The sequence below is a fragment of the Trachypithecus francoisi genome, unplaced genomic scaffold (genome assembly GCF_009764315.1).
Source record: "Trachypithecus francoisi isolate TF-2019V2 unplaced genomic scaffold, Tfra_2.0 Lachesis_group12, whole genome shotgun sequence".
In the NCBI taxonomy this organism is placed as follows: domain Eukaryota; kingdom Metazoa; phylum Chordata; class Mammalia; order Primates; family Cercopithecidae; genus Trachypithecus; species Trachypithecus francoisi.
Genome location: NW_022681457.1, coordinates 112268449 through 112295054, shown reverse-complemented (window position 1 = coordinate 112295054; position 26606 = coordinate 112268449). Strand labels below are relative to the sequence as shown.

Sequence of the window (26606 nt, the reverse complement as noted above, 5' to 3'; positions counted from 1 at the left end):
TGAGGCACAGAGATTAAACGACATACTTAGGGTTTTGCAGCTCATTAGAGGCAGAGCCAAGACTCCACCCCAGGTGGCCAGGCTCCTGAGCGCTGTGCCTACATCACCCTCCAGTGAGGTGGTGGTGGAGGAGACCGTGAGTCGCTGTCATCTAAACATGGGCGCGCTCAGTCTGCCGCTCTGAGGACGCCGCCCCCTCTCTTTGTACGTCCATTTCCTGCCCCGTTCTCATGCTAGCTCCAGCTCATGTCAACTAATTGAAAATTAAAACTTTGCTTGTGTTGAGCAATTCGGCATCTATGAGATGCCAGCTGTGGGCTGTGTGCTGGCTGTGTGTAGGGCGATAAGTAGCAGACACACGGGTGACACTGAGCTCTTTCCACTGCCAGGCATGGTGCCAAGCACGCCACGCAAACTGACTTCATGAATCATAAAGCCCTGTGAAGGGGGCACTGTTTCTGTCGCCATTTTATAGATGACAAAGTGGAGGTGGGGGAATGGCAGAACTGGATCAAAGCCCATGTGTCTGGCTCAGCACCCATACAAGGTTGTCAAGGTTGGGGGGAGGCACGAGGGAACCAATAATTAGCCAAAAACTGGTCAGATGTGGGCAGTATAGGGATGCACCCAGGTTGTCACAGGAGCCCCTAGAAGGGACCTCTGACCCCCTGAAATGATGGCAGAGGGAACTCTTGAAAGAAGCTGAGAAGTCAGCCCTGCCAGGTGGGGGATGGCGGGTCAGGACGTTTGGGCAGAGGCAGCAGCCGTACAGGCGTGGAGAAGGGGGCGGAGGAGCCAGGTGCTGCTTTATGTTGTGACGGCAACAGGCGAGTGATGAATACAGGTGGGAGATGCTGACAGGGGTTAAGGAGATTGTGCAGGTGGTGGCAGCCGCTGGAAGCTTTTAAGGAGAGCCAGGCTTGATTGTAGGAAGGGGGCTTAGGTCCATCTAAAAAGGAAAGAAGGCTGGGAACCAAGACCAAGGAGCCTGTAGCTGGCAGGCGATGCTGAGGGTGGCGAGGAGGAGGGGTTGTGGGAGATGGAGCAGGCGACATCAGCAGGCCCCTTGGAGGGTGACAGTGGGAGAGGCTGGGACGTCTCTCACTAGACTCAGGGTTCCTTGCAGGCAGGGACCATGCCCAGCGTCTTTGTACCCTGGCATTTAGCACAAAGCCTGGCTCCAAGAACCGGATACCAGCCCAGTCTTCCTGTCTGCCCCCAGCTCATTTCTAAAAGCAACATCACAGGCAGCGAGTCAGGAGTGGGATGTGTCACCCCCGGGCTGCCTGCCTGTGATGTGGTCGGTCCTTCCTAACGCAGACGCCATTCCTCTCCGTGACGGCAGACGGGCCTCTGCTGTCACCGGCCCTGGCGTCGCTGTGGCGACCTGGCCTGATGTAGCTGCACCCTCCAGTCCATGGGGCTCCTGTGAACCCCCAAGGTCAAGACCCAAATGCCTCTGCTGCCTCCCACCACGCCCTAGGGGCCCCGTGACCCGCCATGCAAATGATGTGGTTTCCACATTGCTTGAAGAGGGTTTCCGCTGTGTGGGGGTCCCTGGGTCCTTGGGCAGATACTTCTGCCCCTCCCCACAGCTTTGGCACCTGCCCTAAGACCCTGGAGACCCTTTTGCCTGGAAAGTCACTGAACCACCCTCCCCTGCTCACAGTGTGTTCATAGAAGAGCCACTCCCCTGTGTGGGCTCCTTGTCTGTAAAATGAGGGAGCAGGACAAGATCACAGGGTACAAAACTGTCAGAGGGCACAGAGGCTGATGTCGCTCCTGGGGTGCCACTCACTGGCTGCATGACCTTGGATAATTTGCATGAAATCTCCCAAGCCTCAATTTCTGCATCTGTAAAATGGGGTCATCCTGATCTCATTGCATTAGTGCTAGGATAAAATGAAGAGAAGGCATATGAACGTGCCTAGTACTGTGCCTGCACACAGTAGGTACTTTTCCTGGGTCTGAACAGTCTCTGTTTTTCCAGCTCTGTGTAAAGAGTTGGTCTCGACCCCTAAAGCCTGGAGCTTCTCCCTGTGGCCACCTCCCCACCATATCATCTTCCATTCTAAGCGGGTGGATCCCTGCCCGGGGGGCTCCCTGGGGAAGGCTGGGAGCACGACCTCTTCTCAAGGGTACTGGCATCTAAAAGTGATCTCCGGAACACTGAAAAGCCATGAAGTCCGGGCACAGTGGCTCACGCCTGTAATCCCAGCACTTTGGGAGACCGAGGGAGGAGGATCGCTTAAGGCCAGGAGTTCAAGACCAGTCTGGACAACACAGCAAGACCCGGTCTCTTTCTATAAATTAAAAAATAACAATAAAGCCATGAAGACCCCCAAAGAAGGCTGTGCTAAAGGCGGCCGGAAGAGCAGAGGGCGCTGCAGATGTGGTGCTTTCAGCGTTTTCCTTCTCCCCTAGGCCTCCCTTCTTTCCTTCCTCTCTTGCTGTCTATTTATAAATAGGAGAAGGGACTGAGGGCCCCCACCTCGGGTACTCGCAGGGCCTTGGCCTGGGAACAGGACAAGCAGCAAGTCAGTTGGCCCAGGGTTGCTCAATTCCCCAAGAGCTGACGCAGACTCCAGAATCAGACCTGCCTGGCCACCTGGCCCTGCCCCTTACTAGCTAAGGGCTCCAGCAGAGTCCTAGTCTTGAGCAAATCTTATACCTGCAGCCCTGTCCACCAGCTGTGCTTCTTGAGTCCTCCAGGGTGAGGGGCACAGGGCGAGAAGAGAGGGGACAGCGTGTAAGGAGGGTGGAACCTGTGGGGTCCTGTCTTCCTGGAGCTCGGCCCTCAGTAGCTCTCAGAGCCTCACTTTCTTGCAGGGTGTCACAGCCACATCGTCCTCTGGCCGGGCTGCTCACAGAACCTGGCGCCTGGGTTTTGGCCACTCACCCAGACTCACATCACCCTTCCAGTGTTCCTCTGAGCAAAGTCCCTTTGAGCCAGCCCAAGGTCCCTATCAAGGAGGACCACATCTGGCCTGTCGCACTCTTCTCCTTCCTCTGCCCCACTGAGGCCTCCGTCGCACCATCACAGCAGCGGCCCTGCCCTGGTCTCCTGATGTAAGGCTTCCTGAGGAATGGGCCTGGTGCCAGCCTGGGGGTGAACTCCCAGCCCCAGGAGTGACAGGTCAGCTTCCCCACACTTGCCCTTGAGGCAGGTTGGAGGCCCTCTCCTTTGCAAGGCCCACACGGGCCATCTAGCACCCTACTAAAGCCGGGCAGTTTGCTGCCCTGGGTGTGTTCTTGCCTTGCCAGTTCTTGGCTAAAACCAAGGCAGGAAGAACCCAGTTCTCATGTTCTGTAACATGGGTCTATGACCAGGGCCTTTGCATGCCCCTTGCAGCACCACCATGGAGCCCCTAGGAATCTGGGAGATCATGAACCCAAGTGAAGACCTCCCCGCCTTTGCTCCTCACAAGAACCCCTGGAGGAGACAGGGCAAGGAGTACGACTCCCATTTTACAGGTGACAGTGTGGAGGCTCAGAGAAAGTCCATGACACTCCCAGATGCCCCGGACCTGCTACCCTGACCTCCTGGCGGTGCACAGAGCATGCCAGGCACCTCTCCATAGGCATATAGACCCTCTAACCTAAGTCAGCGCCCCTCCTACAAGGCCGGCTGTCCAGCACACCCGGGAAAGGGGACATTTCTGGCCCTTTCCTCTCAGAAGTCGCCTGCTCGGGCTGTCCTCCCTGGGGGAAAGGGGATGGGGGCAGAAGCTGAGCATGGAAGCCCCCCGATCCACCCTCCGCCCTTCCCAGAGGCCCAGGACCAGCCCAACTCTGCCCCACATCCCAGCCCCCACCTCTCAGCTCGTGCTGTTTCTCCACCTCTCATGTGGATGAGCCACACACCACCCAGCACCCCTGAGGTCTCACGAGGGACTGAGCCTCTGACACCCAGCCTTAAGAACCCAGAGCTGGTCCTTTTGCTTAGAGCATCAACCAGGCCCACACTGTCATTTTACAGGCAGAGAAACTGAGGCACAGAGAACCTGATTACTGCCCACAGCAGAGGGGACACCTGAGTGAGGACACAGGATCTTTGGGGTAGGGGCGGGCCTGGGGGTTGAAACCCAGTCTTCCTGGCCAGGGAGGAAATGCAGGGCTGGAGGTGCGGAGGCCTCTTTGAGGCTGTTTCTTCATCTGTAACTTGGGAATAATAATAGGACTGGCCTCAGGGGGACCAGGGGAGGATTCAGAGAGGCTATGATGCTGGGACAGCCCTTTGCGATGACTGTCATGAAGCAGGTTTCTAGTAGATGCCCTACTGCTGCTTTCATCCTCACCCTCACCCACTCGCTCTGGGCCCACTGCCCTGACCTCCTGGCCATGCACTGAGTGTGCCAAGGGCATCTCCCCGTTGCGCCGGCCCCGCACCTCGTTTCACCCTTTTCCTTAGCTCTTATCACCACCTTGAATTCTCTATTGAATGTGCATGTGTCTCCCCAGCTAAGACGGCAGCTTCCCGGGGGCAGGGATTTGATTTGTTCAATGCTACTGTTTACCCAGCACCTACAACCCTGGGTGCTCAGCATGTCTGTTGAATGAATGAATGAATGAATGAATCACTGCTTTCACTTTTGCCCCTGACTTTCTCCATGGACCATGGACAAGTGACTTGATCTCCCTGAGCTGTGAAATGGGCCCATGCACACCTGCTTTTTAGGGTGGAACTGGGATTTTATATAGTGCCTGCCATCTGGCCTGGCACATAGTAGGTGCTTAACAAATATCCTGTTGTTTTCCTTCCTCCCCAGAGGGCCAAAGCCGAGACCTGGAGGAGCAACAGGGTGGGAGTCTAACCCCTGGGTGACAGAGACAGTTCCCATCTGGGATGGTGGCTGCATGGTGCGAGGAGCTGCTGAGGTTGGGCCATTCAGCTCCAGGGCCCTTGGAGTCCTGGGTCTGTGTCTGTGTCGAGGGGGAAGGGAAGCTCTCTGGGCCCCAAGAGAAGGGAGGCAGGACTGGGGGTGGCAAGGATTGCAGCTCTCCTGCGATAGCCTCGGGCACGCTGCTTTGTCTCCCTGAGCATCTGTGAATGTCAGTGAGAAGACCAGACCGTGGGTCTAACATGCACAGTTGCCCGGAACCGATGAGCTACTGCTAACTGCAGGTTCTACCTGTCTTAGAGGAGGGAGCCCAATCTGGAGGAGGGAAATGGGAGCTGTGGACCCAGATGGGAGATGGTTCAGAGCCTGTGGGTGGGCCCTGACGAGCTTCTTTTCCATAGTTCTCTCTCTGCTTGCCGCCATCCTGACCCTGGCATGGCCCAAAGTCTCTGGGAGACCGGGGAGGTGGCTTTGCCTTTTTCCATCTCTGTTATCTCATCTGTGCAATGGGCACAGTCAGACCTGTCTCACCAATTGGATGTTAGATTTAGGTGCAGTTTTCTGTTTTCCTTCCTTTTATCTATTCTCTCTCTCTCTGTCTCTCTCTCTCTCTGTCTCTCTCTCTCTCTCTCTCTATACATATATATAGCTATCTATTGATATTTTCTATCATCCATCTATTTATCTTGTATTTACTTTCTATTATCTCTATCATCTATCTAATCTATCTGTTTTATCTATTTTATCTGTCTATTTTATCTATCTATCTATCTATCTACCTACCTATTTCTTATCTATTTTATCTATCTTATCTACCTATCTATCTATCTCTTATCTGTCTATTTTATCTATCTGTCTGTCTATCTATCTATCTATCTATCCATCCATCCATCCATCCATCCATCCATCCATCCATCCTCTCCAGTTCCCTCACCACTGGGTCTCAGATTCCTGCCTGTTAAATAAATGGATGAGGTTAACCCTCATCAGTGATTTTCAGTTTTTCAGTCGGGCCCCCCATATTTTGGAAGATTGTAGTTTGCTAAACACACTGACTGAATCAAGGACTATCCAACTTATTTCCTCATTTTAACGTGTCAAAGATCCCCTGTGGGGTGAGTGGGGTGTGAACTGGAGCCTCCCCAACCCAAAGCAAAGGAACGGGAAGCTTCCGTAGCCCCGCATTTCCTAGAGAATGCTTGCCATGTTTTGGGGACCTCCTAGGGGGCCCCTGTGTTGACCAGAGGCCGGCTCCCAGGGCTGTGGTTTGGGCCCAGCCCCCTGCTCCTAGGGCCTGCTGCTATGGAGGGAGTGACCTTTTGTTCTGCTTTGCCAAGGGGCTTTCTGTTCCTCATTGTTTAGCCATGACAAGGCTGTGGTTTTTTTTTTTTTTTTTTTCTGTCCAAGAGGATAAACAGGCCTGAGATTGCTCAAGGGAGCTGACCCCTTCTGCCAGCTACTGGGGGCTGTAGCCTCACAGAGCCAGGAAGGAAGTCCAGGGACGGTCACTCACAGCAAAGCCTCAGATAAGAGAGGAACCTGGAGGGGAGGAGGTGGGAGGTCACCACTCAGCCAGCCTGGGGGCCATGGGAGTCCAGCTGCCTATCGTTAGTGGCCAGGAGTCCTTGTCCATGGCAGCTCTCAAGAGCCCAAACTTGGCCACGGCAGGGCTCTTTCCCATCAGGCCCTTTGAACCCTGACAGGAAACCCTTCCCCAGCCAGGGTGGGATTTCTTGCTGCCGCCTGGAGCCGCCCTGGCCCTGTGGTTCTCAGGCCCTGAAGGAGTGAGGGGCTCCCCTGGTTACCCCAAGGGCACTTGTGGGGATGAAGCCCGTGGGATGCAGGATTCCCATGAGACCTGTGCTGGCCACTGTGCGGGGTGGGGGGCTGCCAGGGAAGAGGTGCAGTCCCTCCATGCCTGGGGGATGTGATCTGAAGGAAGAGGCAGCTGCGTCTGGGAGGCCGTTCAGTTAGAGGGCGGAGGCATAGCCCCTGCCCTTGGGGAAGCGCCTAGCAGCAGCCTTCAGGGAAGGCAGTTTGGGGGTTTGCTGAGGGCCAGGTAGACCCTCTGCCACATTTAGTATTCGGTGGAATGGCTTGTGCAGAGGGAGCTGCAGAAGGTGCCATTTCTCTGGGTTAGGGGCTCCCAGAGCCTTTGGATGCTGGGTCTCGGCCATGAGCCCCTCTGCCACCCCTCCCCCAGGTCACCTTGCTCAATCCAGGGGGCCACATAATCAGAGCATGTTCTGCAAAGGAGCATGAGAATCACCAGGGAGATTTCCTTTTTCGTTTTCTTTTTTTTTAGTGGTACAGTTTCCTGGGCCCACCCCTGAGATTCTGCACTTGTTTGGGGAGTAGGGGTTGGCATTCATGACAGGCACCCCTGGGTGCTTTGGACACAGGCAGTGAGCTCCCCTATACACTGTGGGAACACCTGAGAAGGCTTCTCCTTTTGTCTAGGGTGCCTGGGAGTCTGCTCCAGCAGCACACCAGGTGGAGAGGAGTCCTGGGACCGAGTGTGTATGGCTGCACCATGCCCAGGCAAACTGAGGCTCCAGACGGGGGCTGAAGTTACTTCTTCAGACCCTATTATGCAGCATGGTTCCCACTGCCCGTGCCCAGAATTCACCAGAGCGGATGGGCCTGGAGTGGGCCTCCGGGGCAGGCCAGGGTGGAAATTGCATCTGTATTTGAGCTTTGCGGTCCTGGCGCTGGAGTTAGATCCCTCCTGGAAAGGACATTGTAACCCAGCCCACAGTTTGGACTAGCAGCTGCTGAGCACCTACCCCCTGCTAGGCTATGGGGCAACAGCAAAGGGTAACCCCCAGCCTGCAGCCTCAGGGGGGCTTCCCATCTAGCGGGGGGCACAGGTGGGTAACCCCAGAGCCGTGAGGGAGGAAGGTGGGGACTCTGGGCCTGAGTAACTCATTCAGGGTGGGGTGCAGGCAGGAAGCCTTCAGGAGGGAGGCTGCTGCCTGAGCAGGGCTCTTAAGGGACACATGGAATTTGTTATAGGAAGCACCAGGCCGTTCCAGAAGTCAGCTGGGGCAAAGGCCTAGGGGTCAGAAGAATGGCAAATTGCTCCGCAGCAGGAAGCCCCAGCTCCTCTGGGTTGTTCCCGCTGAGGGGTTCCAGCTGTTGGCACCGAGGGGTGCAGCCAGGGCAGGCTGGTGCTGCCTGCCAGGCTGGGGTGGGAGACAGCTGGGTTTCTAGGCCTGCTTGTCACTCGCTACAGGTGCAGCCAAGGGCTCAGCAGCCCCTGACTCCGGGCGGTCCTGACTCCCAGGCAGTGCTGTGAGGAAGGGGAGGAGGAGGCACACTGAATCTACCTGCCACCTTGGCTGGTAGAAATTTGGCCAGGTCTGCACTGGCCTGGTGGTGCTGGGTGTCATGGCTGCTGTCTGCCCTGACTGGCTTACTGACAGCTGAAGTCCAGGATAGGTCCGTGCCCACGTTGTGCTGGTTTGTGAAATATTTTTAGTATCTCCTCTGCTCCTATATGTTAGGTACTGGAGTCCAGAGAGGTTAAGGCACTTGCCTAAGGCCACACAGCCACTAAGTGGTGGAGTGAGGATTTGAAACCAATTCTTTCTGACTCCCTGTATCCTCATCTATGGAGAGGCCCCATCACTCGTTCACTAAAGGTTATGGATCTCGATCTTGTACTGGCCACATGACTGCCGCTGGCAATACAGTGGGGTATGCGCCAGCCCTGGCTCTGACCTCCTAGAACTGCCCTTAGGTCACTTCCAGGTGATGCATCTGTGGGGGCCCCTGAAGGACTTGGGGGGTGTGTGTCCACCCTCTTTGCTTGTACAGATGTGTTCACACCCATGTTTGCCTAGACGTGACTGTCTCCATTCTGAGCTTGCTCTCAGCCTGGTAGAGGTGGCTAATTAATGCTTGTCCCTGAAAACCCAGACTGCCAACCTCAATCTTTCAGGAGAGAGGGCAGCACTCAGGGGCTTGCTCCCAGGGGTCCTGGGAAGGCACAGTGGTGACAGTGCCGCAGCTCTGCACTCCTGGAGGGTCACTCAGAGACCCGAGGGAGGAGGGCTCTGTGTCTGCCCCTCTGTCCAGGGCTGCAGCTTCTCTGGGTGGCTTTGCTTTTCTCTTTTCTCCCCTCTTTTTTTTTTGAGGTGGAGTTTTGCTTTGTCAACTAGCCTCAGCCTCCAGAGTAGCTGCCTCAGCCTCCAGAGTAGCTGGGATTACAGGCATGTGCCACCATGCTGGGATAATTTTGTATTTTTAGTAGAGACGGGGTTTTGCCATGTTGACCAGGCTGGTCGCGAACTCCTGACCTCAAGTGATCCGCGTGCTTCGGCCTCACACCCAGCCCCCCTCTCTTTTCATTCATTGCATTGTTCATCTCTTCCTGGAGGCATCCAGCACAGTGGTTGAGATTGTGAGCTGTGAAGTCAGATGGGACCCAGGTCCAAACCCTTCTCTGTCACTTACTGGGTCTGGGAACTTGGGCAGGTGACCTGCCCTCTCAGGCCTCGGTTTCCTGTTCTATAACATGGCCGTAGTAGGGAAACTGTCTCCGTCTTCACTGGGTGGTTGGGAAGTCTTGCTGAGACCACACACCTGTCTCAGGTAGGGTCTTCTAGAAGCAGCGCTTGAGGCAGGGATCTTTGTGAAAGTGATTTACTAGGGAGGGCTCCCAGGAGAAGCAGGCAGGACAGGGCAGGGGAGGGGGCCTAGCAGCGACGTGTTCACCAGCTTCAGCCTGACACCACGGAGGTGGCTCTGGACCATGAATTGTACCAGGGTGGGTCCCACCTTGAGGCTGTGGGGCATTCATTATCGGCCAACACCCACAGCAGCTGGGGGAGAGGTGCCCTGCTGGCAGCAGGGGTCTGAGTGGGGTACAACAGCACCCACCAACTCGAGCAGCGGAAACGCTTAGAACAGTGCCTGGTACCTAGGCGGTGCTTCAGAAATGACAACGATTGTCATGGTCATCAACCAACATTCGGCTGATGAGTATCGGCTCTGCGGTGGGTCCCATGTGAGAGGTTGAGGGTCTAGAGATGACAAGCCTGCCACCTCTGCTGTCTGCATCACATGAGTGTGTGTGTACACAGGTATGTGCATACATACCCACAGTGGGTGGAAGGACAAGCAAGTAACCATTCCAGAACAATGAGATGACTGTTAGAGGGGTCATATTCCATGTTTAGAGACAGCCTGGAGGAGGAGGAGGAGCTTGAATTAACCTCCGGGAGTCAGGAAGGGCCTCTCAGAGGAGGCAGCACTCATCTTGAAAGACCAAGGGATGTTTCCAGTGCGGGAGGGAAGGAGAGGTATCCTTGGTGGAGGGCAGCTTTGTGCTGAGAACCCTGGTTCTCTGTGACCAAGGCCACCATCTTCTGGATATCTGTCCCATAGAGAGTTAGGGGTCACCCAGCACTGGAGAAGGCCTAAAGGCAGCCCTGCCCTCTGGCCAGCAGACTCAGTGCTTCTGCCTGCAGACAGTAGGATACACCGAGGTGGGGAGGCAGGAGAGGTAAAAGAAGGCACGAGCTCCCCTTCCTGTACTGTGCTCCAGGGGGAGGAACCTCTCCATCCATCATCAGTGCCGCCTGGCAGGGGGAGGGCCAAACATTTGCAGGGTGGAGACCTGGGCATCAGGCATGGCAGAACCCAGGGGCGGCCCTGTTGATGGCAGTTTTCCCTTCTTCCTTCCAGGTGGCATTTACACCCTACGCCCCAGAATCCGGGAACACATGCCGGCTCAGAGAATACTATGACCAGACAGCTCAGATGTGCTGCAGCAAGTGTCCGCCGGGTGAGGGCAGCCACGGGGGCTCGGGGCCCATGCCCTGGGGGAGCGCGTGTGTACAGGGGCTGGGGCGCAGGGGCATGGCCCTTGATTCTTACTGAACTCCCGGTTCTATGCACTGGCCCATGCTCCCTGTTGCTTCTGGGCCTGTGAACATGCTGTTCCCTCTTCCTGCCACACTTCCCAACTCCCTTTCCCTGATTAACTCTGACTTGCCCTTTAGACCTCAGCTGAAGATATCCCCTCTTCCAGGAAGCCTGTCTGCTCCACACTGCCCAGCTGGAGGAGGAGGGGGAGGAGGAGCCTAAATTAGCTCCTGGGGGAGTCAGGGAGGGCTGCTTGGAGGAGGCAGCACTCAGCTTGAAAGACAAGTGCTGCCTCCTTTGAGCTCTCACTGGCCCCTGATGTTCCCATGGCAGCTCTTTCCTTGCTGTGTGATTATAGCCCGATCCCTCTCCTTGTTGCTTCCACTGTGTGCTCCTCCAGGGCAGGGACTGTGGCTTGTTTTCTGCTGAATCCCCAGCACGTGGCACAATGCCATGTAGGCACTGGGTGCATATTTGACTGACTCTGTGAATGCTTACCCATTTCACAGATGGTAGACGTGAGGCCCAGCCACAGTTGGTGGAGCCAGGTAGCCTGACTCCCGGTGCCCTCCATCTATTAATTTGTATTCATTCATGTCGTGTTTATAAGGTATCTGCTGTGTGTTCTGAGTGCTGCGAATACACAGAGAGCAGAGCAGACAAAATCCTTGCCCTCGTGGAGTCTGCATTTTAATGCGATGCAGACAGATAAATTAGGAGACGTGTGGTCCTGTCTAAGTGCTGTAGAAAGACAAGGTCAGGTAAGGTGGGGGAGACAGAGCAGGACATCGTGTTTTACACAGGGTGGTCTGGGAAGGTCTCTCTGCAGAGGTGACATTTGGGCAGAGGCCTGCAGGAGGTGAGGGAGCAGGTCATGCACGTATACAGGGAACAGTGTGCCAGGAGGAAGCAACAGCATGTGCGAAGGCTTGAAGTTGGAGCCTGTTTGGTGAGCTGGAGGAAAAGCAGGGCCAGCGTGTGTGGCCCAGGATGAGCGAAGGCGAGTATGGTTGGGGAGGAGGAGGAAGGAGTGAGCAGGGACCATGGTAAGGAGTTTAGATTTTATTCTGTCTGGGAGCCAATGGAGGGCTTTGAGCCGTTACCTTGAGATGTAGGTGGGCATATGAGGACCTGTCACCATCCCTAGCCATTTTAAGACACCCCAGGGAGTGTGACTCTCTTCTTTCTTTTATTAACTGGAAGGATCTCTTTAAGAAGTTACTTAGAAAGGCCGAGGTGTGTGGATCACCTGAGGCTAGGAATTTGAGACCAGCCTGGCCAACATGGTGAAACCCCGTATCTACTAAAAATACAAAAAATAGCTGGTCATAGTGGCAGGCACCAGTAATCTCAGCTACTTGGGAGGCTGAGGCAGGAGAATTGCTTGAACCTGAGAGGCAGAGGTTGCAGTGAGCCGAGATTGTGCCACTGCACTCTAGCCTGGGCCACAGAGCGAGATTCTGTCTCAAAAAAATTACTGAGTCAACCTTTTTTTAAAGGTTTCCGTTGGTGTTCCCCATCCCTGGCATGCCTGCTGTCCAGGCCCATGCCCTTGTCCTTGATAGGATACCAGGGACTACATTCTTACTACCTGTTCCCCGTCATTCATGCCCCTAGCTGGAGAATGTTAGCCATCTATCAAGAAGGAAGAAACTGGCAAGCTAGTTCTTACTAAAGTGTGATTGACTGATAATAGGTCTCCAGAGGTGGAGGTTCAAGCATCTGGAAAAGGCAGAGAGGAATCTATTTTTGAGCATACGGGGTTCAGAAATGGCGTGATAGGTGGTACAATACTAGATGGGAAATGATTCTGAGGAATTGGAACGCCACAGAATAGCCTTCCCAGCGGGGCTTTAGAACGCTGGACTTTGTGGGGACAGTGGATAAGCCCAGGGTCCTGGCAGAAGCCCCGCCCGGCTGAGACCTCTGGCCCTTGCTTCCTCAGGCCAACACGCAAAAGTTTTCTGTACCAAGACCTCAGACACCGTGTGTGACTCCTGTGAGGACAGCACATACACCCAGCTCTGGAACTGGGTTCCCGAGTGCTTGAGCTGCGGCTCCCGCTGTAGCTCTGGTGAGTAGGTTCAGAGAAAGGGAGGGCCCTCACACCCCTGCCTCCAACATCCCCCCGCTACTCCAGCTTCTTTGGCTTCCAGCTGTATGGAGTTACCCCAGGCTGGTTGTTGGAAGTGGCACAGGTGCAACCGTTTACCCTTACCACTGGCATTTCCCTCCTCTGTCTCACCAAAGCCTCTTCACAGCCTCACGGGGCAGGCGGTGGGAGAACTGTGCCCACGTGAGGGTTGAGGAGGTGGTGCGTGGGAGAGTGGTGCCCATGCTCGTGCTGCGAGGAGCAGGACTGCTGGAAGGAGCAAAACTGCCGGGAGGAGCGGGACTGCAGGGAGGAGCGGGACTGCGGGGGAGGAGCGGGACTGCGGAGAGTGGCAGGACTGCAGGTCCTGCTCCCGGACTCTACCCAGTGTTGTGTGTACCCCATGCTGAGGCGGTCCATCAGCCTCCTGGAGATCAGAGCTGTCTGGGAGTGCTGGGCTGGCTGGGAGGGCAGCATGAGTGTGGCGGAGTCAGGCGTGACCTTGTGCTGCCCTCTCGCTGCTCTAGACCAGGTGGAAACTCAAGCTTGTACTCGGGAACAGAACCGCATCTGCACCTGCAGGCCCGGCTGGTACTGCGCGCTGAGCAAGCAGGAGGGTTGCCGGCTGTGCGCGCCGCTGCGCAAGTGCCGCCCGGGCTTCGGCGTAGCCAGACCAGGTATGGGGTGGGGCTCAGGTCCTTGGGGACGCCCTTGGGCCTCTCCTTTGTAGACATCCCTGCAGTGTCACGGGCATCAACCCATTAAGTAGTCCAGCTGGGAACACCGTTAGTGGTGGCCAGGTGCTTGCTACCCATCAGTCTGTCCACCTGTCCACCCTTTATTCTTCCTGCCAGCACTCCTTATTAGGCACCTCTTAGGTACTGGAACCAGAGGACCCAGAGATGGATCAGACCGAGCCCTAAGCTAGGAAAGTTATGTGATGGTACAAGAAGATGAACTCACATAACTCTACAGCCCAATCGTGTGCATGTGTGTACAGGCATCTGTGTGTGTTTAAGGGATGGAGGTACAGACAGAGGTTCTTGGGCCCCTCAGACTACTCCCAGGGATCTAGTGCCAAGGCCCAGCTGTCCCGCAGAGTGTTTGAGTGGTTGACAAGTTCGGATTGTTCCCTGAAGGAACTGAAACATCTGACGTGGTGTGCAAGCCTTGCGCCCCGGGGACATTCTCCGACACGACTTCATCCACGGATATTTGCAGGCCCCACCAGATGTGAGTAGCTGAGTCCTTTGGTTCTGGAGGAGCAGGGAGGGGCTGTCCCTGGGTGACTGTGGGTCCAGGACACAGAGTAGCTCACCAGCCACCATTGTCCAGATTGTTTTATCTGAGGGAGGGTCCCAGAATAAATGGCATAGTGAGCAGGACCTTGCCCTAGAAGGCAGGACTGGGTGGGTGCACGGGGAGGTGGGGGAGGGAGGGGGTGGTCCTCAGAGAGGGCACACGTCGTCACTCTCCTATCCTGCCTGCTGGGACCCGTGAGTGATCCCAACCACCCCAGCCACTCTGTCCTCTGCTGCCTACTGACCAAGAGTCCTCCTCCTCCAGCTGTAACGTGGTGGCCATCCCTGGGAATGCAAGCATGGATGCAGTCTGCACGTCCACATCCCCCACCCGGAGCATGGCCCCAGGGGCAGTACACTTACCCCAGCCAGTGTCCACGCGATCCCAACACACGCAGCCAACTCCAGGACCCAGCACCGCTCCAGGCACCTCCTTCCTGCTCCCGATGGGCCCCAGCCCCCCAGCTGAAGGGAGCACTGGCGACATCGTTCTTCCAGTTGGTAAGTCACAAGAAGGCTCATTCATTCACTCCTTCTGTCTGCCTGTCTTTCTGTCTTTCTTTCTCCCTCTCCCATGGTTTTACTGAGAGCCCACGGTGGGCTGGACCCTGTGCCCTGTCCTGGGATACAGGTGGCAGTGAGACTGCTTTCTCCCCACTCCTGGTGCTCTCATTCAAAAGCCCTAAGTGGGTGGGCCGGATGCAGTGGCTCACACCTGTAATCCCAGGGCTTCGGGAGGCCAAGGAGGCAGGAGGATTGCTTGAGGTTAAGAGTTCGAGATCAGCCTGGGTAACATAGTGAGACTCCATCTCTATAAAAAAAATTAAAAAATTATTTGGGTGGGATGGTGCCTGTTGTCTCAGCTACTCAGGGGGCTGAGGCGGGAGGATCACATGAGGCCTGGAATTTGAGGTTGCATTGAGCTATGATCACGCCACTGCACTCCAGCCTGGGCGATGAGTGAGGCCTTATCTCAAAACAAAACAAAATCCCTGGATAGGGGAGAGATGGGGTCAGCAATTCGCCTGAATATGCAGATGGTCTTCTTGCTGCTGTTTCTGATGAGCCCATTAGGCTGAGAAGACAGCGGGCTGGGCCAGATCACCTCCAGGGCTTCCATTCTGGGGCTACAACTGTATCAGGCCAGAGTTCTCAAACTGGTGGCCCTTAGGCTTTATAATTGGATTTGAGAACCTCCGGCTAGACTCGCCCCTCACTTGCAATGACCCGAAGCACCTTGGGTCCCTGGCTTGCCTGGCTGGCCCCTGGTACATTTTAGTTTGTTTTCTGTAGCTGTCTGAGCTTCTCTTTTCTTTCTAGGACTGATTGTGGGCGTGACAGCCTTGGGTCTACTGATAATAGGAGTGGTGAACTGTGTCATCATGACCCAGGTGAAAAGTAAGAGTCTATCCTTCCTTCCTTCATCCACTTGTTCAGGAAGCTTTTGTGGGGTGCCTCCTGTGAGTCCAGCACCGGGCACAGCCTTAGGGGTCAGACAGAACTGGATATGGGGGTCCTTGTTCTGTAGGAGCTTAGGACCTGGGGCGGAAGGCACCTCTGCTAACTTAATTACTAAAAGGCAAGGGGTGATCAGGGTTTTCCAAAGGGTAGGAGTTCAGGATTCCTATCCAGGAAGCCTGGGGGATTCGGGCTTCCTGCAGCAGCTGATCTCTGAGGTGGGTAAGATCTCGATGGGCGGAGTCTGTTCAGGGAAGGACACGCATCCTCAGTGGAGGCGTGGGTGGCACAGATGGGGGACTGGAGAATGGTTGGGGTGGTGGCAGCTAGAGTTGGGTGGGGCTTTTGTGGACCTTGTCTGGTAGGCAATTGCTCCCTGCAGGGCTGGGCCTCTCTGCTGTTTCTATTGGGCCATACACTGCCCTCCTACTTAGGACGGATGTGCCTGAGGAAGTCACTCTCGCTTACTTGTCCCTTCTCTTCTTTATAGAGAAGCCCTTGTGCCTGCAGAGAGAAGCCAAGGTGGTGAGTGTCTCCACTGCCCTCTCCCGCTCTTCCCTGGGTCTCCTTCCTGGAGGGCTGGGCTGTCACAGAGGAAGCAGTGAATTCTGCCATTGTCTGTCCAGTGTCAGGAGGTGTGCAGAGCTCTGGGAGGTGGAGGAAAGGCCGGGGAGTCAGGCAGCCCTCCATGGGCTAACAGGCTGTGAGTGTGAAATGCCCCGGCAGAGCAGAGGCCTTCGTGGCGTTCATGGCAGGCACATGGTCGTGGACCCACAGTGCAACCTTGGGCAGGTGTGAAATTTCTCTATGGCTACTTCCTTACCATGAAATGGGGGTTGTGTCTGCTCGATCCAGCTTGCAGGGTGGTGCCATTCGGTCAGCTGACAATGATGTTTCTCATTGCCTCCATTGTGTTTACAGAGTGCTTTCTCAGAGAGCAGTGATTTTCTTTTTCGTTTTCTTTTTTCTTTTTTGAGGCGGAGTCTCACTCTGTCACTCAGGCAGGAGTGCAGTGGTGAGATTTCCGCTCACTGCAAGCTCCGCCTCCTGGGCTCACGCCATTCTCCTGTCTCAGCCTCCCAAGTAGCTGAGACTACAGGCGCCTGCCACCACGCCCAGCTATTTTTTTTGTATTTTTAGTACAGACGGGTTTCACCATGTTCGCCAGGATGGTCTTGATCTCCTGACTTCGTGATCCGCCCACCTCGGCCTCCCAAAGTGTTGGGATTACAGGCTTGAGCCACCGCGCCCGGCCCTAGAGAGCAGTGGTTTTCAGACTGAATTCTGGGGTAGCCCAGTGTGCCACAGAGGGCCCTTGGGTGTGGGGGAAGTGGTCATCTCTCAGGTTTGAGGTAGAGATTGTGGGGCTGGGCCCTGGGTCCTCCCAAAGCAACTCACCTTTGATCTGTTTTATAAAGTAGGGCCTGTGAAGGCTTTCTGTTAGAGACAGACCAACAGTGTCATATCATAGTATTTCATTCATTCTCTATCAGGAAGGCATTTGGCTGCAAGTAACCCCAAACCTACAGGTGACTTTAGAAAAAAGGGCTTTATTTTTCTTGCATTGTAAGAAGTCAAAGGGTTGGTGTCTGCTGGAATGGCCTCCACTGTCCCCTTGCATGGTGCCAGCAGGACCCCAGGCTCTGTCATCTTTGGTGTGTTGACTTTTGTTCTCTTGTTTGTGGCCTCATGTCATAAGATGGTGATCATCACTTCATATGTCACCTCTAAGTTTGAGGTGGGAAGAAGGGGCAGGTGGCCAGGCCAGCCATGGCACCCTTATCAGTAAATCAGACACCTTCCCAGAAGCCCTGGGTAGACTTCTTTCATCTCACTGACCAGACTGTGTCACATGACCACCCATAGCTGCAAGGGAAGCTGGGGAAGAGGGTGCTTTGCTTTTCCAGTCTCTATGGAGGAGGAGGACAAGGGAGGGGGGTCGGAAGTGGGTATGGGGTGAGCCAGAACATGGGTCTGTCACAGCCTTGCACCTGGTAGGCAGGGCAGGTTTTTTACCCAATTTAATAGATGAGAAAACAGAGTCCGATGAGTTTTCTCGACCTCAGGGGCAGGTAGAGAAAGAGTTTCTCAACCTCATGGATATTTGAGACAACATCTTACTTAAGGGAGGCCAAGGTGGGAGGATTTCTTGAGTCCAGGAGTTCAAGACCAGCCTGGGAAACACAGTGAGACCCTATCCCTAAACAACATAAAATAAAATAAATATTTTTAAAAAGATCTTGGCTGGACATGGTGGCTCATGCCTGTAATGAGCACTTTGGGAGGCCGAGGTGGATGGATCACTTGAGGTCAGGAGTTCAAGACCAGTCTGGCCATTATGGTAAAACCCCATCTCTACTAAAAACACAAAAATCAGTTGGGCGTGGTGGTGTGCGCCTGTAGTCTCAGCTACTTGGGAGGCTGAGGCAGGAGAGTCGCTTAAACCTGGGAGGTGGAAGTTGCAATGAGCTGAGATCACACCACTGCACTCAAGCGTGGGCAATAGAGCAAGGCTCTATCTCAAAAAAAAAAAAAAATTAAATTAAAATAAATAAAATATCTTAGTTGTGGGGGCTGTCCCATGCTACTCAGCAGCATCTTTGGCCTTTATTTACTTACATGCCAGCCACATTCACACTCCGGTGGTGACAACCAAAAATTCTCCAGACATTGCCAAGTGTCCCCTGGGGGGCAGAATCACCCCCAGTGGAGAACCACTGCTCGAGGGAACAGCTCAGCCCTGGGGCGCCCAATGCCTGAAGTTTACACCGAGTGTTTGGAATCAGATAGACTGATTTCATCCCCTGATTTTGGTGACAAGAAAAGAGATGCAGGGAGGAAAACTGAGTTGCTCAAGGTCACACTGCAATGTGTCATCTCTGGACTCCCATCTCAGTGCTCTTTGCCCTGCCCTACAGTATTTCAGTGGGGAGGAAACTTTCTCATTCCCCAGCGAGTGAGTTTCGCTGCTCCCTTTCTCCAGCTTCAATTCAGTGACACTGACGGTTGACGCCTGGTGGCATGTGTGGAGCAGGTGTCTCCCCCAAGCTCTTCCATAGCAGCCCAGCTGTCGCCTTCCCTTTCCCCACCAAGCGTTTCCCAATCCTCTGTGCACTGAAGATGTCCTGGGTGTGGCCCAGCAGCCTCTGCTTCCCTTTTCCTTTCCTTTCCTTTTCTTTTCGTTTCGCTTCTCTTCTCTTCTCTTCTCTTCTCTTCTCTTCTTCTCTCTCTCTTTCTTTTTTTTTTTTTTCAGCTATGTTGCCCAGGCTGGAGTGCAGTGGCACCCTCTTGGCTCACTGTAGCCTCTGCTTCCTGGGTTCAAGTGGTCATCCCACCACTCAGCCTCCCGAGTAGCTGGGACTATGGGTGTGCGCCACCATGCCTGGCTACTTTTTATATTTTTAGTAGAGACAGGGTTTTGCCATGTTGGCCAGGCTGGTCTTGAACTCCTGAAATCAAGTGAGCTGTGCACCTCAGTCTCCCAAAGTGCTGGGATGATAGGTGTGAGCCACTGCGCTTGGCCCCTTTCCTTTCACTATTGCTTTCAGTGTTCACTGAATGTGAGTGACTCAAGTATTTGTTGAGTACCCGGTGGTGTGTCTAGCAGGGGAAAAAAAAAACCCCAAACCCTGATTTGTGGTGTTTGCTAATTTCTGTGGTATAAACACTCCCACTGTAGCCAGTTTCAAACTCCCAAGACCTTCCTGAATATGGAGTTGGGAAGAAATCTGCACAGGCCTGAGCTTGTCCCAGCACAGCCCTGGCTGAGCCCTGCCAGGCTCTTTGTGACTGAGTCCCCACACATCCCTGTGGGGCAGAGAGCATCATTAGCCCCATTTTACAGAGGAGGAAACTGAGACTCAGGGAGGTTCCATTTCTCCTGTAGGATTAGATCATTAGGTGAGTGGCATAGCCCAGGTTTTAATCAGGTTTATGCCCGTGTCCTACCCTACTCCTCAACCAGCAGCTACTCCTGCTAAGAGGCCAGTGGAGAGTCCCCTTGAGCTGGGCTGCTGGGCTTAGAGTGTAGACTCAGCACCCACCTGCTCCTCCTACCACAGAAAGAACGCCCAGGGCATGGGGGACATTGGCGTCCCTTTGTTTAGAAAACACCAACATGTGGCTGGGCGCGGTGGCTCATGCCTGTAATCCCAGCACTTTGGGAGGCTGAGGCGGGCGGATCATGAGGTCGGGAGATCGAGATCATCCTGGCTGACACAGTGAAACCCCATCTCTACTAAAAATACAAAAAGTTAGGCAGACATGGTGGCAGGCATCTGTAGTCCCAGCTACTCGGGAGGCTGAGGCAGGAGAATGGCGTGAACCTGGGAGGTGGAGCTTGCAGTGAGCCGAGATCGCACCACTGCACTCCAGGCTGAGCCACAGAGGGAGACTCCGTCTCAAAAACAAAACAAAACAAAACACTAACATGTGAGCTTACCCACAATCACCTCCACGGACACACTCATGCACGGACCCATATCTGATAACAGGCACAAACATTTATCAGGTGTTGAATGGATGCCAGGCACTGTGCCCAGCGTTCTTTATTCTCATAGCCATGCTGCCACATGCAGGCAGTATGATTCTTGCCCCCATTATATGGCCCAGGAATCGTGGGCCCAGAAAAGTTAGTAACTTTCCCAGTGTGTCATAGCTAATGAGAGCAGCCTGGAACGCAAACCTAGGAGTGTCTCTCCTCGCCACCCCAGCACACACACTCACTACCTCACTCACAGAGATGCACACACGTCCCCTAACATAGACACACGTGTGCATGCTTCGTACCCTCATGCCTGTAGATACAGGTGTGTGAGCCTTGTGAACACACAAACAGACGGACCCAGCAGGAACCTGGAGGACCTGGCCTATGGCTCTGCTGGGTCTCTGCTTCTGCCCAGCGGGGCTGGGCCAGGAGGAGCTGGGAGCTGAGGGTGCTGGCTGACTGGCTGGCTGGTTGGGATCCTGTGTGTGTGTGTTTTTTTTTTTTGTTTGTTTGTTTTGAGACAGATTCTTGCTCTGTCGTCCAGGCTGAAGTGCAGTGGCGCAATCTTGGCTCACTGCAAGCTCTGCCTCCCGGGCTCACGCCATTCTCCTGCCTCAGCCTCCCTAGTAGCTGGGACTACAGGCGCCCACCACCTCGCCCAGCTAATTTTTTGTATTTTTAGTAGAGACGGGGTTTCACCGTGGTAGCCAGGATGGTTTCGATCTCCTGACCTCGTGATTCGCCTGCCTCAGCCTCTCAAAGTGCTGGGATTACAGGTGTGAGCCACCACACCTGGCCCCGGGATCCTGTATTTTGAATGAGGCTCCTCAGTACTCGGCCCTACTGGGGTCCCAGCCCAAGGAACAGGACTCAGCCTGCTTCTGCACCACCTGGGGCTGCTTGAACTTTGCAACTTGTGGCTTGGGAGGAGGGAGGTGGCCGTGACCTTTGGGGGTTTTTGTTCTGCGTGGCTATAGCCAGCAGCAGAGGGGGTGGGGCACAGGCCAGAAAAACCCCTTCTGTGGGGTTTTGTGAGGAGTGACACTTGATTGCTTCTCCTCCCCTTCCAGGCTCAGAGCAGGGCTGGGGGGTGGTCGTGGGCAGTGACCAGCGTCAGACCACCTGGGCGGAGGTTCAGCATGAACTTGCAATGCCCTCCCTCTCTCCAAAACTGGGGGACCCAGCCCAGGGAGGGTGCGGGGGTTCCTGGGGAAGCTGGTCTGGGCTTGTCCTGCTCCTGCCATGGGCCAGCTGTGTGATCCTGAGCACAGAACGCACTCTCTGGGCCTCCGTGGCCTCTTGGGGACGGCTTGCACAGGATCCCTCCAGTCCTGAGTGAGAGGCTGTGGGCTGGCCTCGGGGAATTGAGGGTGCAGGTGGTGCTCAGGTGTCCGAGAAGCCATGGGAGCCGGGGGCTGCAGTGACTGGACAGAGAGGACCCTGGTACTCACAGCTGTTCTCAGACCACATCTGGAATTGTAGCTCCCTCTGGAGGGAGGCAGGAGGTCTCAGCCTTTCCTGGGGGCGCTGGGGCACCTGCGCTGCTCACTCCACCCCTGCTCTCACCTCCCACTGCAGTGCTGGCAAGCTCCATTAGCCCTTCACTCATCTCTACCCTCCTTCTGCCTGGGACCCTTGTTTTCATCCTAGGCAGGCCAGGGGGCCAGGGCAGCTGTTAGGAACGTGGTCCCTGCCATCTCCTTTTTTTTCTGCGATCAGCAGTCGCCCAGAACTCCAAGGCAAGGGCGTGAGTGCTGGCCAGTCAGTGGGAACAGATAGCAGCCTGGGAGAGGAATTTCCAGCCTTACTCCAGTGTGGGTTTCTGGAAATGGGGACTTTGCCTTGAGCCTCCAGAGCTGAAACCCCAGACACCCAGGGAAGGCACTATGGGATTTAGCCCAGCCATAGTATGTCCTAACTGTGACCTTGGGCAGGTAACTCAACCTCTCTGTATTTCAGTTTCCACAAAGCAAGGATAACACTGGGCTGTTGGAAGAATCAATATAGATAGTGTCGGGAGGGACTTAGGTAGAGTGCATGGCATTGAGTGGTACTCAAATGTCAGCTAATATTATTATTGTTATTATTCTACGGGAAGAAGACATCGGGGAAGTTGCAGAGCAGCCTGTGGGCGGACTCTGGAACAAGAGGCTGAGGCAGTGCAGCAGAGGGTCTCAGATGTGAGTGCTCTCCGCCCCGGAGTGCTTGACTGAGCACGAGGGTCTGCACTTTTTCTCTGTAAAGGGCCAGATGGTAGGAATTTCAGGCTTTGTGGGCTGTATGGTCTCAGTGACAGCTACTCAAACCTGCCTCTGTGACAGGAAAGCAGCTACCTGCATAGACAGCACACACCCAACTGAGAGTGGGTATTCTGATCTAATTGTACTACTGGATACCCAAACTTGAACTTCTTGAACTTCCCATCATTCCATGTGTCGCAAATTATTCTCTTTTTTTGAGATGGAGTTTCATTCTTGTTGCCCAGCCTGGAGTGCAGTGGCTCGATCTTGTCTCACCACAACCTCTGCCTCCCAGGTTCAAGCAATTCTCCTGCCTCAGCCTCCTGAGTAGCTGGGATTACAGGCATGCGCCACCACGACAGCTAATTTTGTATTTTTAGTAGTGATGGGGTTTCGCCATGTTGGTCGGGCTGGTCTCCAACTCCCAACCTCAGGTGATCTGCCTGCCTCAGCCTCCCAAAGTATTGGGATTACAGGCATGAACCACCATGCCTGGCCACAAATTATTCTTAAACATTTTTTTCCAACCATTTAAAACATGAAAACCACTGGGGTGTGGTGGTGCACGCCTGTTATCCCAGCACTTGGGGAGGCCAAGGTAGGAAGTCGGCTTGAGCCCAGGAGTACAAGACCAGCCTGGGCAACATAGCACAACCCTGTCTCTACAAACGATCGACAACAAAAAAATTAGCCAGGGGAAGTGGCACGTGCCTGTGGTCTCAGCTACTCAGGAGGTTGAGGCAGGAGGATCACTTGAGCCTGGAAAATGGAGGGCTATAGTTAGCTATGATTGTGCCACTGCACTCCTGCCTGAGCAACAGGGTGAGACCCTGTCTCAAAAAAATAAAAGTGAAAACCGTTCTTAGTGGCAGGCTGGACTGGGTCCCTGGGTAGTCATTTGCCTACTTCTGATTTAACAATCTCTTGTATGGAGTTTACTATGTAATAGGCATTGTTTTAAGCACTTTACAAATATTCAGTCATCTAATCCTCACAACAACCCTATGAGGTAGGTTATTATTCTCCCTTTATAGATTAAACAAACAAACAAACAAAAAGAGGCACAGAGAGGTTAAGTAACTTGTCTAAGGTCACACAGCAAGTGAGTGGTAGAGTCATGATTTGCACTGCGTGGTCTGGGTTTAGAGTCCACACACTTGGTTGCTAGGCTGGGCCACATCTCCCTGTGCAGATGGGGTGAATTCCTTCTATTCTCTTATGCAAAATAAGGATGAAAATCCTGCCCCACCTCTAAGACTATTTGGTAAACAGGGCCAGGTGGTCTCTGCCTTCATAGGACACTCACTGTAATAGAGCAGCTGGGTGCGAACACAGAAACACAGAAACCACGGAGAATCACACCTCCCAAAAAGTGCTGTGTGTGGAAAGAACGTGCAAGGGTGGGCAGAAGCGTCATGTAAACTGAGAAGTGCTGATGGCAAGAGATGCGGATGGCAGTGGGAAGGAGGAGGGGAAGAAGGGGCTGGCTGGTGGGCTGACTGCTCTCCCTTGCCACCCCCCGCCCATCCAGCCTCACTTGCCTGCCGATAAGGCCCGGGGTGCACAGGGCCCCGAGCAACAGCACCTGCTGACCACAGTGCCGAGCTCCAGCAACAGCTCCCTGGAGAGCTCGGCCAGCGCATTGGACAGAAGGGCGCCCACTCAGAACCAGCCGCAGGCACCAGGCGCGGAGAAGGCCAGTGGGGCTGGGGAGGCCCGGGCCAGCACCGGGAGCTCAGGTAAGAGGTGGGAGCACATCTGGCTTCATCCCGACCCTCCTTGGTCTTTCTCACCTGGTTTCTGTCTTAGCCATCTCCTCCTGAGCCTCCCCGCAGAGTGGGACGAGGCCTGAGCCACAGGGAACTTCCTTTGGTTCGCTGAACCCAAGTTCCCTCCCGCCTTTGCCCGTGCTGGGCCTATCACCTGAACATCCTTCCTTCTGTGGGACAACCCCAGCTTGTTCAAGTCCCCAGTATCTGGGAGAGGAGTTTTCCCGAAACCCCATCCCCACCACCACCCCCAGCTGGACCGGCTGCTCTTCCGGGCTCACCACGCCCTGGCCTCCCTTTGACAGGACTGTCAGGCTGCGTGTACAGACACTGTCTTTTCCTCCTGTCTCCCTCACCAGTTTATGGGACACCTGGTGAGCCTGGATCACCTCGTTCATCCCTGTATCCGCAGGCCCAACACAGCCCAGCTACTAATAACTAATCACAACAATCGCTTCTACTTACGGAAGGCTACGGTACAGCAGGCACTATGCTGGGCACTTTACATGCATCAAATTGACCTGCACGTCAATGCTGAGAGATAGTTATTGTTGTTATCCCATTTTACAGATGAGGAAACTGAGCCCCAGAGAGGTTAAACAGCTTCTTCAAGGGCACACGGCTAGTAAACAGAAGAACCAGACTCACTGCTAGGCTGGCAGGCTCCAGAGCCCTGGGATTGGCAGAGGAATGGGCTCCACTCACTGCAGCTTGTTGCTGGGTCTCTTTGGGTCTGAGACGCTGGGACTGTGGGGCTCGTGTCCCATTAATGCAGGCTGCATTTTGCCCTGGACCTAGTCTATGACAGATGTCACTCCTGGTTGGCGTCTCTAGGGCCCACACTGGAGGGGCTCCTGTACAGGGTCTGCTGGCCTGTGCCTCTCTCCCTGTTACCTGGCAGCGCCAGCCAGTGAGAATTCAGGGAATGACCATGAACTTGGGTCAGTCTCAGATCCCTGCCCGGCCACTCTGGTGGCATAAGAATTTGGGCGGGATGCTTAACTCTGCCAAGCTTTGGTTTTTTCACCTAGAGGTTAGCTATGGCGCCTCCTTGCCAGGGCTGGTGAGAGATGAGTGACACTCTGCTCAGCTGGGCACCAGACCAGGATCAGGCTCTCTCTGGGCTGCCTCCAGGTGGGACTGATGGCTGCAGCTCCCACCACACAGCCTCACTCACCCCTGGCTGCTCCCCAGCTCACTGCGCCCCTGCCTCTTGCCTGCACTCATGCCACCCCTGCCCGCAACACCTGTTCCTACCTGTCCCCAACTGCCCACAGGAGCTGACTTGCCCATTTCTGTTTGCCCCGTCATAGCCCCCAGCATCCTTGGTGGGACGTCTCATCAGTGCTCCTCACTCCAGCCTGAGAACTTCCTGTGGGAGGACCTGGGTCAGTGCCCGGAAGAGAGCAGGGGCCCTAAACATTGTTGAATGAGTGAATGAGTGTGCTCCAATTATGAACTCTGAGTCTTTGCCCAGTTCTTGGATTCGTCTTTCTGATTTTTTTTTTTTTTTGAAATGGAGTCTCGCTCTGTCACCCAGGCTACAGTTAAGTGGCGCAGTCTTGGCTTACTTCTCTGCTCACTGCAGCCTCCGCCTCCCAGGTTCAAGTGATCCTCCCACCTCAGCCTCCTGAGTAGCTGGGATTACAGGCATGTGCCATCACGCCTGGCTAATTTTTGTACTTTTAGTAGAGATGGGATTTCACCATGTTGGCCAGACTGGTCTCGAAATCCTGACCTGAGGTGATCCATCTTGCCTCCCAAAGGGCTGGGATTACAGGCGTGAACCAACACTCCCGACCCATCTTTCTGATTTCTTTGCTACACCTGGTGTGGCTCCCTCCGTGGCCCAGAGTGGAGCCCTGACCATGTCTGCCCTCCCCTCTCCCCTCTGCCCCTTCTGCTCTGTGCTCCTTCTCCAGAGTCCCCCAACCCATTTCCCTGGCCTCTGCCCTCTACATCTCTCCCTCCCCGCCCCAACACCTCCCTCCACTGTGGGAACCTGTAAACCCCAGGGTTGTGCCCCTTCGTGGTCCCCCATCCACCCCCGCAATGTCTCATGCTCGATGTGCAAAGGCCATGGTGACTTTGGGTGACATTTGGGTGCTGTGGAGGCTCGGTGGAAATTTCCTTCCGGCCCTGTGATTTCAGCCCTCCTCCCCAACCATCTGCTTGGAGGCTGTTTTGAGCACAGCAGGTTGCCAGCTCCATCCGCCTCCCGGCTGCCCGAGTAGTTGGAGTTAGGGGGAACCAGGCTGGGGTGAGGGCACTCAGCAGGCCTCTGCAGCAACAGTAGCAGCAACGTTCATTTTCTGAGGGGGCTACTGTATGCCAGTCCCCTCACATTCATCTCAGGAAACCCACCATCCTGTGCCTCCCCAACCGGTGAGAAAACTCAGCCGCCCACAGAGGCTAGGCGGGAAGGTGAGGCAAAACTTGGGCTCACCTTGGCCGGATCTCCTGCATCTGGCTCCCGAGGGAAGCCATAAATCCAGATTTTTAAATGTAAATGCCTGAATTTTAATGTTGGTAATCAAATTCACTTAAA

General features: G+C 54.7%; 1 protein-coding gene across 2 annotated transcripts in view; it reads left to right on the top strand.

Annotated features, from left to right (window-relative positions):
- TNFRSF1B (TNF receptor superfamily member 1B) overlaps positions 1–26606 on the top strand; it is a 42513-nt gene that overhangs the window by 11433 nt on the left and 4474 nt on the right. For both annotated transcript variants that reach the window (XM_033228308.1, XM_033228307.1), the window contains exons 2-9: positions 10533–10632; positions 12658–12786; positions 13332–13481; positions 13944–14037; positions 14371–14606; positions 15426–15503; positions 16054–16088; positions 23821–24028. In XM_033228308.1, the coding sequence (XP_033084199.1) occupies positions 10533–10632; positions 12658–12786; positions 13332–13481; positions 13944–14037; positions 14371–14606; positions 15426–15503; positions 16054–16088; positions 23821–24028 (1030 nt within the window). The remainder of the gene's footprint in view (positions 1–10532; positions 10633–12657; positions 12787–13331; positions 13482–13943; positions 14038–14370; positions 14607–15425; positions 15504–16053; positions 16089–23820; positions 24029–26606) is intronic.